Source organism: Xylona heveae, assembly GCF_001619985.1.
Source record: "Xylona heveae TC161 unplaced genomic scaffold L228scaffold_1, whole genome shotgun sequence".
Classification (NCBI taxonomy): domain Eukaryota; kingdom Fungi; phylum Ascomycota; class Xylonomycetes; order Xylonales; family Xylonaceae; genus Xylona; species Xylona heveae.
The window spans coordinates 1,533,425-1,546,891 of record NW_017264193.1 but is presented as its reverse complement, the minus strand read 5'-3'; the positions used below and the strand labels follow the sequence as shown (position 1 = coordinate 1,546,891).

The following is a 13,467-nucleotide window of genomic DNA, read 5'->3' as shown; positions in this document are numbered from 1 at the left end:
TACTCTATGCTCCGTAGCTTTGCAATAATGGTCTCCCGTTTACGCATCCTCACTCTGAAAAATATACAAGAGAATTCAATTAAAATAATACAACAACTACAAACATTATCCCTTGACATAATAATATAGAAATACATATTTCGTATCTCACAGGCGAACTTTTATACCAGCGCAACTATCGTAGCCTCGTACTATTTCAACGCAGCTTCAGTGTTCATTCGATTCTATTATACACTACTACCACCAAGCAATCTAACTAAGTTTAAACTAATTCGAGCCACTGTACAACGATACACCCACTATTTTATAGTTAATCGGAGAAGACTTTTTCAACTAAACCCTAGTGAGAGATAACTAATATTTCAGTGTTCTGTAACTATACGACTTGTACACTTTAAACTGTGTACATACCCTCTTGTGCAGCGAAATATAATAGACTGAATAGTTGAACGGTTGAACCTTAAAGGTACTACTTTGGGCTAAAGAATGAGCGTATACATATAAGTAGGCCCTGTCATTCTTTTTCTGTAAGTTGGACGTATATCTATACGTGCACGATGCAATTGTAGGGTCGTACGCCTTTCTATCATGTAACATATTGGTGTCATACGGTAGCTGAGTTTACCAGTCTACGGCATGCCGTTACGAGATTTCAGTATAAAAGCCTTCTGATCGAATTAAATAACGACAAGGACGTGATTAGTCTGGCTTTTAGGAAATGGAGAGAATGTGTGGCTGATATGTATATTCGTATATATGCCCCACAAAGGCAAGAGAGCGGAGGAGCAAAGCAAAGAAAACAGAAGAGGGGATTTAAGGATCAATGAAAAAGCAACTCCATCTACACACTGTGGAATATAAAAAAGTCTACAGATTCCAGTGTCCAGATATTTCAAGCCTGATAATAGGAGAAACGTGAAAATGTCTCTGTTTGGGACTTTGGACACATGTTTCTCACGTCGATTGCCGCCTGTTGATCAATCAATTCAAATACGAGACGTAAATCTAATACTGGTTCCTTTACACTACGTGTCGAACAAAACAAGAAAGCGACAGTCCCGCTTAAAAGTTCATACTTGATGTCGTCTTGAGATGCACTTGTTCATATTATTTGTTTAATTCGAACGTATCCTATGATCGAAATAGCTGCTCGGAACTGCAGCATACTTTTGGTAGCCCTATTTCCAAGGTGATCAAAGTCCCGTTCGAGGCTCAAATCGCAGGGTTCCAAGGTCCAAAGAACAAGCGTTCAGGGCGGGCGTCAGGTATACTGGCCCGTTGACCCGACTGCGGAGAAAGTTCCGAGAGTAGAAAAATAGAATAGGCCAATGAAAAACACTGTTGGGTTGTACGCTGTGGTATTGATATGCGTTGCGTACAGCGCGCGCGCCAGTTTAGAAGCAGAGAACCAACCGATACACCGATAGGATACAAAGACACATGGATAAAGAGTGAAAATTGGGGAAGAGAATGAAAAGGACCCCTGGCCATCCGAATATCACTGAACTAGATAAATATCAAACCATCGTCTTCATGACTTCAGCTGCCGAATCAAGTTACACCAACCTTCATAGAAAGCTGACGGCCATCTCGCACAAAGAAAAAAAGAAGACTTTGCCGCTTGGATATTTTTGATCCTCGGATCTTCGGTGAGGAGGAGGCCAGGGGTGAGTTTGCCGCTCGAAAAATGAGCCCGGCTGTCAACCACGACAATGAAAAAGTCTTGGAATACGCATGGAATCATGAGGTATGATTGGACGCTAACTCGATCGAGGTCCGGTTTTACACAAAGCGGATTAGATGGAGATAGAAACCAGATACAACCTGCATATGCATGAGCATGCACGGCGATCAGCGCTAGCACAGAGAGATTGTTAGTTTGATGAGTTTTTTCTGTCGTAAGAGGCAGAATGAATGGCAAGCAGAATCTAATTTAGAGATTGTTTCCGGCCTAACCCCAATGAAACAGGCGCCTTGTGAGGCTTGGCCGGCAGTATAGATCGAGATGGTAGGGGTGAGGACAATAAAGTTGACATCTCGGGTCCGAAAGTCTGAGATCGATCCGATTCGTCGAGCGGGTTATTTGCCATTATAATGCCGCGTGGTTCCCACACATAAACAATGACAAGATCAAAGACCTGGGTTATTGACGTCGCCTTTAGACTGTTCCTGCATTGGCGGCAGTGACTTGTGTGGAGGAGTCATTATTTGTTGTGGTGGTGGGCTCGGAGACAAAGAAGCGACAGGTGGTACAACAACAGGGGTCCGAGTCTTTGACCCGTTTGCTCCCTCACCAAGACTACCGCTTCCAACGCCGGATGGTAATCCAACACGGCTTTGACTCGGGCGTCGAGGTGGAGAATGCTTGGTCGGCGAAATTCCAGAGCTTGCAGGGGGTATGGCTGAAGGTGCTGAAATCGGCGAAGATAGTAGGGCTTGCTGCGGCGGGTGCGACGGCGCACGAGGAAGCGGCTGCTGCACCGGAGACGAAGATCGTTTGACGGGCGAAATAGCTACCGGCCGCGTTGTAGAAGGTGCCAATGGTGGAAGACTTGGACTGCCTGGTTCGGGGAATTCCAATTTTCCAACATCTTTGTTCGGCGCCGGCGGCGACGATCTAGACTTCACCGGTGATGGGACAGGGGATTGTGGTTGACCTTGCGACGACAACGATGGCCTGCGCTGCCGATCAAAAGAGTCAAAGAAGCTATTATTCGGAGAGGCCGTGAATGCACCATGATGAGCTCCGCCACCGCCACTTCCAGTGATCGGACTGCTGCGCCAAATACTGTTTCCGTTTGCGCTCTTCGACGGACTAGCAGCTACTCCATTCGGGATACCATGTGCTGCGATATGATGTCCACGTTCTTCGATGACACCGGACGAAGAGCCTGGTCGAGAATTGGCGTGGCCAGAAGGGCCAAATGACAAGCCAAAGGAGCCTAGGGCCGACTCTTGGGCATGCTCGCGTGCAAAGCCATTTTGATGAGATCCCGCGCCGAGTGCTGCATGACCGTTTTGATGGGCACCAAAGAGTGGACCCTGAGTCTGGCCTTGAGGAGAAAGGCGGGGTCCGTTCAGCACCCCAAGAGGAGACGAGCCCACATTAGTGGACTGCCTGGCTTGACCAAAGACGGGTGGATGTGGTGGCAAGATGTGAAGCCTGGGTCCTGGGTGAGTCAAATGGTGGCTTGACGGAGGAGGATGGTGATGGTGGTGATGGTGACTGGTGCTCTTAGAAGGTGAAGCCGCGGGTGCTTGATTCTCAATGTCGGCCATGGCAACATCTTCGTCAAAGGAAGAGGAAATATGATGAGCAGCAGGTGGCGAGGACGAAGGCCCAACGCGAAATTTGAGCGAAGGAATCTTGGGTTTCTTCGCATCTTCAATCCGTCGTTGACAGTCTTTGCAGATGAAGTGGAAATCCTCACGCTCAGCCTCCTCGCGCGAAACGCCCAAGCAGGCACTGTGTTGCCAGACATTGCATTTCTCGCAAGCGACGCTATGTGTTCCGTCATCCACATTGTCGCCGTGTACACCGCAGCCGGAACAGTCAAAAAACCACTCGTCTTCTTGCGCAATTTTTTCCAGCTCTTTTTCGTGTCGTTCCTTTTCTGCCTGAAGGTGCCTCTCGGACTTGCGCCCCTGACCAGGTTCAACATTCTCGCTCCCCTGTGAGAGATTCGCAAGTTCCTCCTCATGGAGTCGTCGCCGATATTCGCGTTCGAGAAGGCGCTTTTCGCGTGTCATCATACGTGCCTCACGTTCCTGGAAAAGAATTAGCAATTCTCTCTGACGTCTTGGGGATGAGTGACCGCACAGCTTCCATCTTGGTTCGTCTCTCCTCATCCTTCTTTGCTTGCACAAGCTCGGCCTGCCGTTTGGCCTCAGCCTCTCTGACTTCTTGCTCTTCTTTTTGCTTATCCAACCGACTGGCAATTCTGCTTGATCGCTTGGCACCGGCGAGCTTCTGAAGCGTGAGCAATTCCTTTTCTTTCCTCGCCGCTTTGCGCTGTTGCTCTTCTTCTGCCTTTTCAATGACTGGCATCACCTCTTCCACAATTCTTTGATGTAAAAACTTCTCATCTGCGTCCTTGCTTCGCCGAATAGATTCCAAGAAAGTACGATAGTCATCGCCAGTCACAGCTAGGCATTCCCATTTCATCCCGCCAAATCCATCGTCAGTAGCGCCTGAGTCTCCGTTGACGGCACCGATTTCTTCATCGTCCTCTGCTTCTGCGCCCACAGCCAGCTTTCTTCGTTTGCTAGCCCTGGCTGCAGCTTTTGCTTTCTTCGTGTTTGCCTTGGGCTTCGGTGGTGGAGGCGACGGAAGAGGAGGATCTGTACGACGATACAAACGATTGTCGTCAAGAACAAAGTAAAGGCGTTCATGTGAATCGTAGCCGATTTCCTCAACTCGCTATAACGATATGTAATCAGTACCTTGTTGATTATGCCCATATTGAGAACAGGTTATCGTACCCATTGTGTCTGCTCCGAATCCTTGACCTCTGGCATCCGTTCCCTCATTCGTTCGCAGGGGATCAACGTCCATTGCGATAACTGATATAGCACCCGGATCTTTGTGAATGCGTCAAAATCGTCAAACCTTTTGGGAGTCTCTTCATCACCAAAAGGATTGCGGTTTGGCGCTTTCGCTAAATACTGGCGACGTGTGTATTCATCAAAAAGATCATGACTAGGCTCCACTGCGTCAGCATTGTAAACGTTTCATGATTTCCAAAGTGAAATCTCACGTGAGTCCCCGATGTGATGAAACAAATTTTAGAAGTGCCAATCCAATTTCGGCGAGTTTTCGGGATGGACTTGGGATGAGACACTCAGTTTCCAAATCCTGTAGGGCCTTGTCAGCAATGAGCTCCACGTGGGACATCAGACAGAGCAAAATCTCATGCGCAATTTGCTCCAGCTCGTGTGCGCTGATAAATGTCCCAGACGTACCTCGATGGTTAGATCCTCGTCAATTTTGACAGCTTTCCCAAAAATATAAATGTACTGCATCAAATTCGCAAATTCCCACATGTTCCGAATACGATCGAGCGTAGATGGCTCTTCGGGTTCAGCAGCAGCCTTCTTCGACGCTGCAGCTACGGCCCGCGAGGACCGTTTAGCTGTCGTCGGCGGAGAAGCCTCCTCTATCTCTTGCCTGCCTCGTTTCCTGGCAACCATTTTGTGCGTTAATTCCTTCTCCTTGAATAACCCAGCGCAGTCCTAGCAGGAGGGTTGACTAGGTTGAAGTCGCGTGTTGGCCTTCTAGATCCTGTAACACAATTTCGAATGACTGCGCTCGGAGCGTTTGAGGTGAAATGTCGGTGGACGATGATCTGTGGAAGAGAGGACCGCACAAGAAAGGATCGAATATCCGCCGAAATGATCAGAGTTGCCCTTGTTCAGAAATTTCGGTGTGAAGCTCCTGCGAAAGAGCTGTTTGGCGGAACAATGAAGCAAGGACTCCCGATGGCGTCGGTGCAGAATTGCGACGCGCGAATCGAAACACCGTAGATTCCCAGCTAGAGCTGAAATGAAATGACGGGTGATTCTGAAAATTTCAAATCCAGAGAAGAAAAAGGAAGGATGCAAGATATCTATGGGTCGGTATCTCAAAAACCATTAAAGTTGTCGTTAAATCGTCACCGGTGTTTTTGCCTGGCAAAAACCTCACGGTCAGACGCGTCTTGGGCAAAGTGCACGGTATCGCTCGCACGGAAATTTGGGTGAATTGATTCCCCAGGTCAGCAGAGCCTCAAAATGCGCTATCCCCTATTAGGATTGGTTTCATGAGAAAGCCGAACAGGAAGGAATTCAAGGAGCGTATTACATAATCCTTCTGCCCTGCTTGGCTGCCACGATGCAAATGGTAGGAATTTGAAACGATTTCATGAATGCAACTGAAAAGACAAGATCAGACTGATATTCGTATATATACACACAATGAAAAAGCAAGCAATCTTTTACCCCTCTGACAATGACTGGATGAAAAGAAATTAAGTAAACATAAAAAAACATCAGACAACTAATACAATGATGACATAACTGCCGGAATCCTATTTCCATGCAAACCCTAAAAATGAGACCCTTTAATGAGAAATGCTACCTCGAGTCAGCAGCAAGAACAAAACGAAGCTATCTGAGATAGCCTGGTAAACCCTTTAGCAACAGACGCCGCCGAGATGTAGGAGTAGATGATGGACCAGACCGTACATAACCAGACAAGTGCCGGATGGATGAGTGAATGGAAGGATGGATTATAGAACAGAACCCCACCAAAAGAAAAGAAGTATATGTCCGGCACTCCATCACCTTCTCCGCCATCATGCTTCGGAATCGCTAAGACAAACCTGTAAAGAAGCGTGACATCTTCCTATGCGCGCGGCCAATTCGACCTCATGAAGATGAGAAAACGGAGCCGCAAACCTCTAACCCATCCATGACATGGAGCTCGCCCGCAGACCGAAAACGAGTAAAGAACAATCCGCAAAATATGTTTTTGGGTTTTACTTTTCTTCTTCTTCTTTTTCAAATCAATTTGTCGTTAATCGTGGATGCATCGTCCTCAGAAGCCTGAAGAGACGATGGCGCTTCTTTTGGTTGCTGAAGGAAGGAAAGAATTCCCGAGACTTATTAGATACCCGGCCCCGCACGCGCGCCAGACGACATTCCCATATGATACATGCATGTCATGCCCAATTATGAAGACTCCAAAAATTTCGCACTTTTTATGACGCTTACAACCCTTGGTTGCCAGAAGCATCCACAACATTGTCGGAAAGATTGATAAGAAGCTGGGCGAGGCATCGTTTTGTTGCTGCATCGTCGCGTAGAACCGACGAGAAAGTCGCGTCGCGGAGAGGCTCAGGCAGACATTGACGGAGAGCTTCCCGTGCTCGTGCATTATCGCTCAATCTTTTCAAGCGTTAGCGTCAAGAATTTCTGAGCCCACGTACACGGAATTGTTGTCCAAACATACCTCAAGAAACATCGTACGACATGCTTGAGAAGCCGAACCGTCTGTTGCTCAACAAGCTGGTTGACCATATTGCTCAAGACAGTGCCCACAGCATAGAATCGCTCGTAAGTGTGGCAGATGTATGCAAGGCCAAGGTCGTCGAGGAGGATCTTCTGCACAATGAAGATGGCCACAGTCTTGCTCAACTCTGAGCCAGTTTCCATGATGCGGAGACAAAGAGGAATAATCTCGGTCGTAAGAAGGAAGTTGATGACCTCAGAAGAGTCATTCTTTACCAGCGCGCCGATCACTCCGAGCGAGGTAAGACGGAGATACTCAAACGGCCGAGACTTGGATGTCGTGTTGAGGAAGGGATAGAGAAAGAGAGGAATATGCGCTAGCGACAAAGTCAGGGCTGAGTATTTCGCAAGGCCGCGTTGGGATATACTGACCGTTGAGGAAAAGGCCTCGGGTTTCGTTATGTGATGCCACACATTGAAGCAGTGCCAACGCGTTGCAAACGCGATTTGAAGCGGCAGCCGTGAGCTGCGACGGATTCAACAGTGGATAAACGGAGATGATCTCTTGAAGCAAAGACGTCATAACCCCTACCCAACGATAACTTGGTTAGAAACTGAGAACCATCCAAACCTCCAAAGTCATTTCGCCTCACCGAAAGAATGCCACAGAATCAAGGCCAGCTCAGGAACTTGCTCCCGCTTTTTACTAAGTTCAAGTAATGCTGCTTCTCGTGACGAGCCATTCATTAAATCTGCAATCCAGCCGAGAACACGCCTATTCTCTTCGCTGATGCTGGAATCCATGGTGGCAGCAATCTGCCCGTGATCAGCGGCGAGGCCTGCAGCGGCATTGTTGTTGCTTGCAGCAATGCGATTATAGTGCTGCTGCTGAGCAGCAACTGCGGCAGCGGCAGCCGCTTGCGCTTGCGCGTGGTGTTGAGCTGCTTGGTGAGAATGCTGAGGGTGGTGCGTCTGCTGCTGATGGAGCCATGATGCTTCAGCTTGAGGGTATTGATGCTGATGGGAGAACACGTGCTGCGATTGCAGCATCTCTGCGAAAGTAGCGCTCAGGCGGATCGATTTGGTTGGATACGGATGAATGGCCAGTACAATGATGAGATGTGAGTGTCAGAGTCAGAATTATTGCGACGGCAAGGAAAGGTCGATACCGTTTGGCGAGGTGGGGAGGTGAGTTGAATCTGGTCAAGTTCGACGATGCGATGTCACTTAAGCTTGCCTAGCGCTTCGGCTCCCGTTGCGGCTCATCGCAGATTATTATTGTAGGGAGTCTAAGGCGAGTCCGCAAATTCACCTCGAAAACTAAAACTCACTATTTCTTTCGCCTTGCGGTTAGATCGAAAAGAGACATTACGGAGCATGCTGAGCAAAATTATTTCCATTAGATTGCCATATGATTTTCTGTCGCCCGAATATTGATAATCTTAAAAATCCACACTCCATTCCATCCTATAAACAGCAAGACTATTTACTTCAATGAACTTCACCATGATCACAGAGTTGAGCGGGAATTAAAAAAAAAAAAAAAAAAAAAAAAAAAAAAACCTCAGTTTTAGATGATATATTCATCTGAATTATTAATGCGTATACATATGCATATGATGTGACTTCAATAGGAAGGATCATGACCATGCTAACATGCGCCAGACTCTGAAGAATGCGTTTCTTGTGCCATCCAAGTTGCCATCGACAATAAGCAGAGTTCCAACAACTCGTCGAAAACATAATGACCCGCAATGAGAGACTTCAGAGAGACTTTCTATACAAAAAAACAAAGGAAGAAAAGAATAGGTGATATTAATCCATACGGAAAAGTTCAAGTCAAAACCGTACGGCAAATGCGACCGTTTCGGCGGAGACGCTGAAAGTAACAAACGAGGAAAATCGTTGCAAACGCTAGAAAATGATGGCCCACATCCACAAGCAGAAAGAATAAACAATAAGCGGCTTCATAATGCATAACCCTGATTAATGTCCGCAAACAAAAAGAAACGAACCGTGGCTGTTCTCATGGCATTGGCTCTATAGTCGAAGCTCGTTCAAGATCTTTTGTGCCATGTTTTTGTATTGCCAAGTTCCTCCAGCAACCTTTTTGAACTGCACTCCGTGCAGGGAAAATAGCGGAACCTTGACAATGAATATCTCAAATTTGAGAACCATATTGCCCCCCAAGTCGCTCTGGACCTGAGTCGTAGTTTCTCCCGGCACTGTCGGGCCAGTTGATACTCTCGGAATGCTATCCGATGATTCCTCTGAATTTGTGAAGCTGGTGTCGGGACCTGATCTCCTGGAAATCGTCTTCTTCAAGTGCTCTGGAGACTCTTGAGGTGGATCGCGGTCTCCTCCAAAGCGACCTCCGAAGCTGATTTTGCGTTTATGGCTTTGGTTCGTACCAGTGGTCTGCAGCTCACCACCATTGTCTGGTGAACGACTGAGCTCGATACTCGGAGCATGACGGCAGCTGAAACCTCCTTTAATCTCAGTGAACTGAACATTCAGTTGATTGAGAACCCGAATGATATCGGATCTGATAAAGGAAAGGGGCTTCGTGCTGGTAGTGGAGACGCTGAAGAGTCCTTTGAGATAAACCGGCTTCAGCCCCTCCACGTTATCGGCTGTCCCCGACTCTTGCTCCTCTTCGAGCTCTTGACTGGTCTCCTCTGGAACATTCGCCTCGCGTGCTTCCTCTCGCCTGGCTCGTCTTGCCTGGATGCTCTCACGCCTGGCGTGCCCGAGAGACTTTGTCCGAGTGGTAGCCGCTGCGCGAGCGTTGAACCGTGGCCTGTTGTCATGTACGGCTCCCTCGTTGCTGGACACAGGCTGATTCACAAGGCTTGATTGATTGGAGCCGCTTGGCGGAATGGCTTCATGAAGGCTTGAGCTCAGCGGACTCTCACGACCTGTGCGTCTCGATCCCCGCCGCCTGAAATCAGCTGAACTGACGCTAGTGGACCTTCCTAGGCCCTTTCCTAGCCTTGCTACCGTCTCAGGAGGACCAGGAGGCGCTAAAAGATCTGGGTGCTGAGATTGACTGCTACCGATTGTCGGGAGGGGCGGCGTCTCTCGGTCCCGAGGCTTTCTAACGCTGAAACTCTTTCGAGGTGGCGCAAGCTCATCGGGGGTTTGCACAGCGACTGCAGGTGGAGGAGCATTGGGCCTTTCTCTATCAGGGTCACGATGTCGCCTAGTGCTAAATTTCCGCAACAACCCCGCGGCAGCACTCTCCTTTTTAACATGCGGTTGCTCGGATTGTGGGAGGTTTAGAGAAGGTGGAGTTGGATGAGGCGGCGGGTTGAGATCAATCTTCTTCAAACCCTCTGTTACTTCATCTTCTCCATGGGTCCGTGCTCGAGGTCTCGCCCGCCCGCCCGTGGCCTTTTCACCGGGCATTTCATATGCGGCTTCGTTGGTATGTGCCGCAGCAGGTGCAGGAAGATCGGGCATCTTGAGGGGCTTCTCGCCCGGCGATCTTGGCATGCTAAGAGCGCCAGGGTTCGTCTCAAGCCGCTCCCGTTCTTGCTTTTCACGGACAAGGTAATAGATGGAAATCAGTGGACTGAATGCATTAACAGGGTCGGAGCCCAGCTGGATGGCCTCGGCCGAGGAATTCACCAGAGTGTCCTTGCTGGTAATGGAATTGCGCCGCCTATAAAAGTCAAAGACACCCCTTTTCCGATCACTTGACGACGTGTGCGCAGCTTGCTCGCGGGTTAGCAAACGCACAGCATTTTGATAATCCTCAGATTCAATGACTTTTGTAAGTTGAGTGGTGATATACTCTGGTGAACCAAAGTCAAAGCCCGTCATCTTCTCGATGATCTGAGGATCAAGTGGTAATTGAAGGGGTTCCCGATGCGGGAGGTAATTTTCGGGGGGCCCATTGAAGCCCTTTGTCATCCAAGGGTGATTCATAATCTCACTCAGACTTGCTCGCTGCCGAGGATCGGTGACCAACATTCGCGAAATCAGGTTCCGGCATTCTATTAGCCAAATCAGCAAATAGTTTAGGGGCACAGACACGTGGAAAGTAACTAACCTGTTGACAGCCATGCCGGATAATCTACTACACCGCGTTTGATCTTTGCATGAAGCTGGGGCATGCTCTGGTCGTCAAATGGAACTTTGCCGCAGACGAGAACGTATAAAACGATGCCAAAACTCCACACATCAACTTCCGGTCCAACGTATTGGCGAGCCTGTAAGAGCTCCGGGGCTGCAAAATACAAGCTACCACAAAATGTCTTGAGGTGGTTTCGCGGCGAGAAAAGATTGCTCAACCCAAAGTCAATAATTTTGATGTCACCTGTCTTGCTGATCAAAATGTTTTCGATCTTCAAGTCTCGATGCACAATGCTATTGCGATGGCAATAATCCAGAGCGCTAGCAATCTGCCGACCAAACTTTCTGGCTTGCTTCTCCTTCAGTCTACCATGCGAAATGATATAATCGAGCATCTGGCCACCATTGACAAACTCAAAAAGCATATACCAATGATAATTTGTCCGCACGACATCTCTCATGCCGCAGATGTAAGGATGATGAAGCAGCGTTACAATAGCGGCTTCTCTTGCCGTTCGAATCTCCTTTGAGTGATCAGCTCGTTCCCGATCTCGAGTGCTATGGTGGTCTTCTGTGGACTGGCGGGGCACAATTTTGATGGCCACCTAATCGCAGAGCACAATATCAGCTACGAGAAACGCGTGACCTTAAATCGTTGCATGTAAACTCACCTGCTCCCCAGTTTCCATATTTCTTGCCAGCTTCACTTTACCCATACTGCCCGCACCAATAGTCTTTCCCAGTGCCCACTGTCCAGTTTGTGCGCTTATGGTCGTCCGCCGTCTCGGTTGAGGAGCTGCATTCATCGGGATCGACCTCTCCGGAGCTTCAGCGACAGTGCGAGGAGTTGCAGGGCCAGCAGGGCTGCCATTGCCCGCTACAGGCGTTGCACCCTCCGATGCATAGCGGCCATGCGCCGCCCGAGACGCGGCGTGTGCACCATTCCGAAGAGAATCGACTCGTGTTGGATTGGCTGCCATCGGAACGGTTCCTTCGTGGGAAGCGGTGTGCGGAGATGATGAAGGCGCTTGAGCCACGTTTGAGACAGCTTGATCTCTACGCGCCACATTGATCAAAGGGGTTTGCTGCGATTGGATTGTCCCTTGCCGTCCATATGCATAGGAATGAGAATTGGAACGGCGGGGTATTCCAGCAGAAGGAGGGTTGCGAACCGACGTGGATTGCGTCCTATGAGGGAGGTCCGCGGGCGCTGGCTGGTACGGTGGTGGTCGATGGCTAGAGGTATGAGTGTAATTGGAACCGGCAGGTGAAGCGGTCGACATGGTTCACAGGCCAGGTTCCTTGGGAAGTATGACGTTCAGGCAATTACAGCTGGCAACGAGAAACGAATTCGGAGGATTCCAGTGTAGTTGATCGGAGAGCATTCACAGCGAGTAAGCGGCAATAATGACCGCAGTTCACTGCGGCACCTGTGCTCATCAGAAGTACCTTGCGAACGCTCTATTCGCCAATAATCAGTTGAGGCAAGGAGACTCTAGAGGGGCGATGACGGGAATAACGGGTCCAAGGATGCCACGCGTGAGAAGATCGGGAGCAAGCGAGCGGGCGCGAGGAGGCTTTTGCAACTCTGCAAGCTCTAAATCCCCTTGAATGGCAGAAGGCAAACGACGGGCTGCAAGGAGTGGTTGATGTTTGACGGGTTGACTTACAAAGAGTCTGAACCTGGAGGAGCGGGTTCCAGCACTCCACCCTTTATTTTATCCGATCTCCCGTACTGGAGAGTTCAAACAGCTCTGGTCCTCACCAACGATGGCAGCAGAGGACAAAAGCGATATAGATGGAGCAAAGGGGGATGCAAAGGATACGAGAGCGTGCGTTCAAGCCCCAAACGAGAGAGTGAACAGCAGCGGAAGCGTCAAGAGGATTTCTCTGAGCAGGGTTCGTGGTTGGCAGCAAGGGCCAAGAGCGAGGGGAAAGAAAGCGTCGTCGGGCGGCGGGTATGAGCGAGTGATGCACGATGCCTGGTGCTCGGTTCTAATCAAAGTGCCAAGTACGGACAAGGAACCTCAAATCAGCGCCAAAGAGCCACACGCAACCTGGTCGGTCCGTCAGGGACCGCGAAGAACCAGTGACCCGTAGTGGGCCAGTGATCAGGTCGGGGGTCACTAAGAGACAGGAAGCGACGGCAGGTGTCGAATGAGAGGAGCCACAATGGATCAAATCACCGCCACGCGCATCCCCACCGTAATCGAGAGTTACTATATTGTAAGAGTACTGGGGGATACACGAGACACTGGAGGACGTGAGGGCGATGGATTTAATGGCCAAAGTATACCTAGAAGGCGCTCAAACCAGGGCCACGATCTTGAAAAGGAGTAGGGAAAATAATGATAAAAAGGGAAAGTGTAAATGCGACTTGTAGAAGAATAGATGGCTGCAGTC

General features: G+C 49.2%; 4 protein-coding genes across 4 annotated transcripts; all 4 read right to left on the bottom strand.

Annotated features, from left to right (window-relative positions):
* Positions 1 to 1,810: 1,810 nt before the first annotated feature.
* Positions 1,811 to 5,368, bottom strand: L228DRAFT_11053 (hypothetical protein). Its single transcript, XM_018328928.1, has 5 exons — positions 4,963 to 5,368; positions 4,758 to 4,855; positions 4,483 to 4,699; positions 3,821 to 4,420; positions 1,811 to 3,768 (listed from the first exon to the last, which is right to left on the bottom strand). Exons 1-5 carry the CDS (start codon positions 5,188 to 5,190, stop codon positions 2,131 to 2,133), a joined length of 2,781 nt encoding a protein of 926 aa, XP_018191925.1. The 5' UTR covers positions 5,191 to 5,368; the 3' UTR covers positions 1,811 to 2,130.
* A 1,378-nt stretch (positions 5,369 to 6,746) lies between these two features.
* L228DRAFT_252020 (Rcd1-like protein) lies at positions 6,747 to 7,791 on the bottom strand (the record flags this gene model as incomplete). Its single annotated transcript, XM_018333662.1, has 4 exons — positions 6,747 to 6,924; positions 6,989 to 7,364; positions 7,420 to 7,575; positions 7,641 to 7,791. The coding sequence occupies 4 exons, from the start codon at positions 7,789 to 7,791 to the stop codon at positions 6,747 to 6,749; spliced, it is 861 nt and encodes a 286-aa protein (XP_018191924.1).
* Positions 7,792 to 8,408: 617 nt separating this feature from the next.
* L228DRAFT_11006 (hypothetical protein) lies at positions 8,409 to 8,878 on the bottom strand. Its single transcript, XM_018328927.1, has one exon. It carries the CDS (start codon positions 8,728 to 8,730, stop codon positions 8,479 to 8,481), a length of 252 nt encoding a protein of 83 aa, XP_018191923.1. The 5' UTR covers positions 8,731 to 8,878; the 3' UTR covers positions 8,409 to 8,478.
* Positions 8,879 to 9,027: 149 nt separating this feature from the next.
* On the bottom strand, positions 9,028 to 12,347 carry L228DRAFT_264770 (Pkinase-domain-containing protein; the record flags this gene model as incomplete). Its single annotated transcript, XM_018334610.1, has 3 exons — positions 9,028 to 10,985; positions 11,042 to 11,669; positions 11,736 to 12,347. 3 exons carry the CDS (start codon positions 12,345 to 12,347, stop codon positions 9,028 to 9,030), a joined length of 3,198 nt encoding a protein of 1,065 aa, XP_018191922.1.
* Between the last annotated feature and the right edge of the window lie 1,120 nt (positions 12,348 to 13,467).

Bases quoted from the DNA above. Each gene is read 5' to 3' on its own strand.
- L228DRAFT_11053 (XM_018328928.1), bottom strand. From the start codon at position 5,190: ATGGTTGCCAGGAAACGAGGCAGGCAAGAGATAGAGGAGGCTTCTCCG. The intron at 4,856-4,962 runs GTACGTCTGGGA...AAGGCCCTACAG, and splicing joins ACGAGGATCTAACCATCGAG to GATTTGGAAACTGAGTGTCT. The intron at 3,769-3,820 runs GTGCGGTCACTC...ATTCTTTTCCAG, and splicing joins GACGAACCAAGATGGAAGCT to GAACGTGAGGCACGTATGAT.
- L228DRAFT_11006 (XM_018328927.1), bottom strand. From the start codon at position 8,730: ATGTTTTCGACGAGTTGTTGGAACTCTGCTTATTGTCGATGGCAACTT.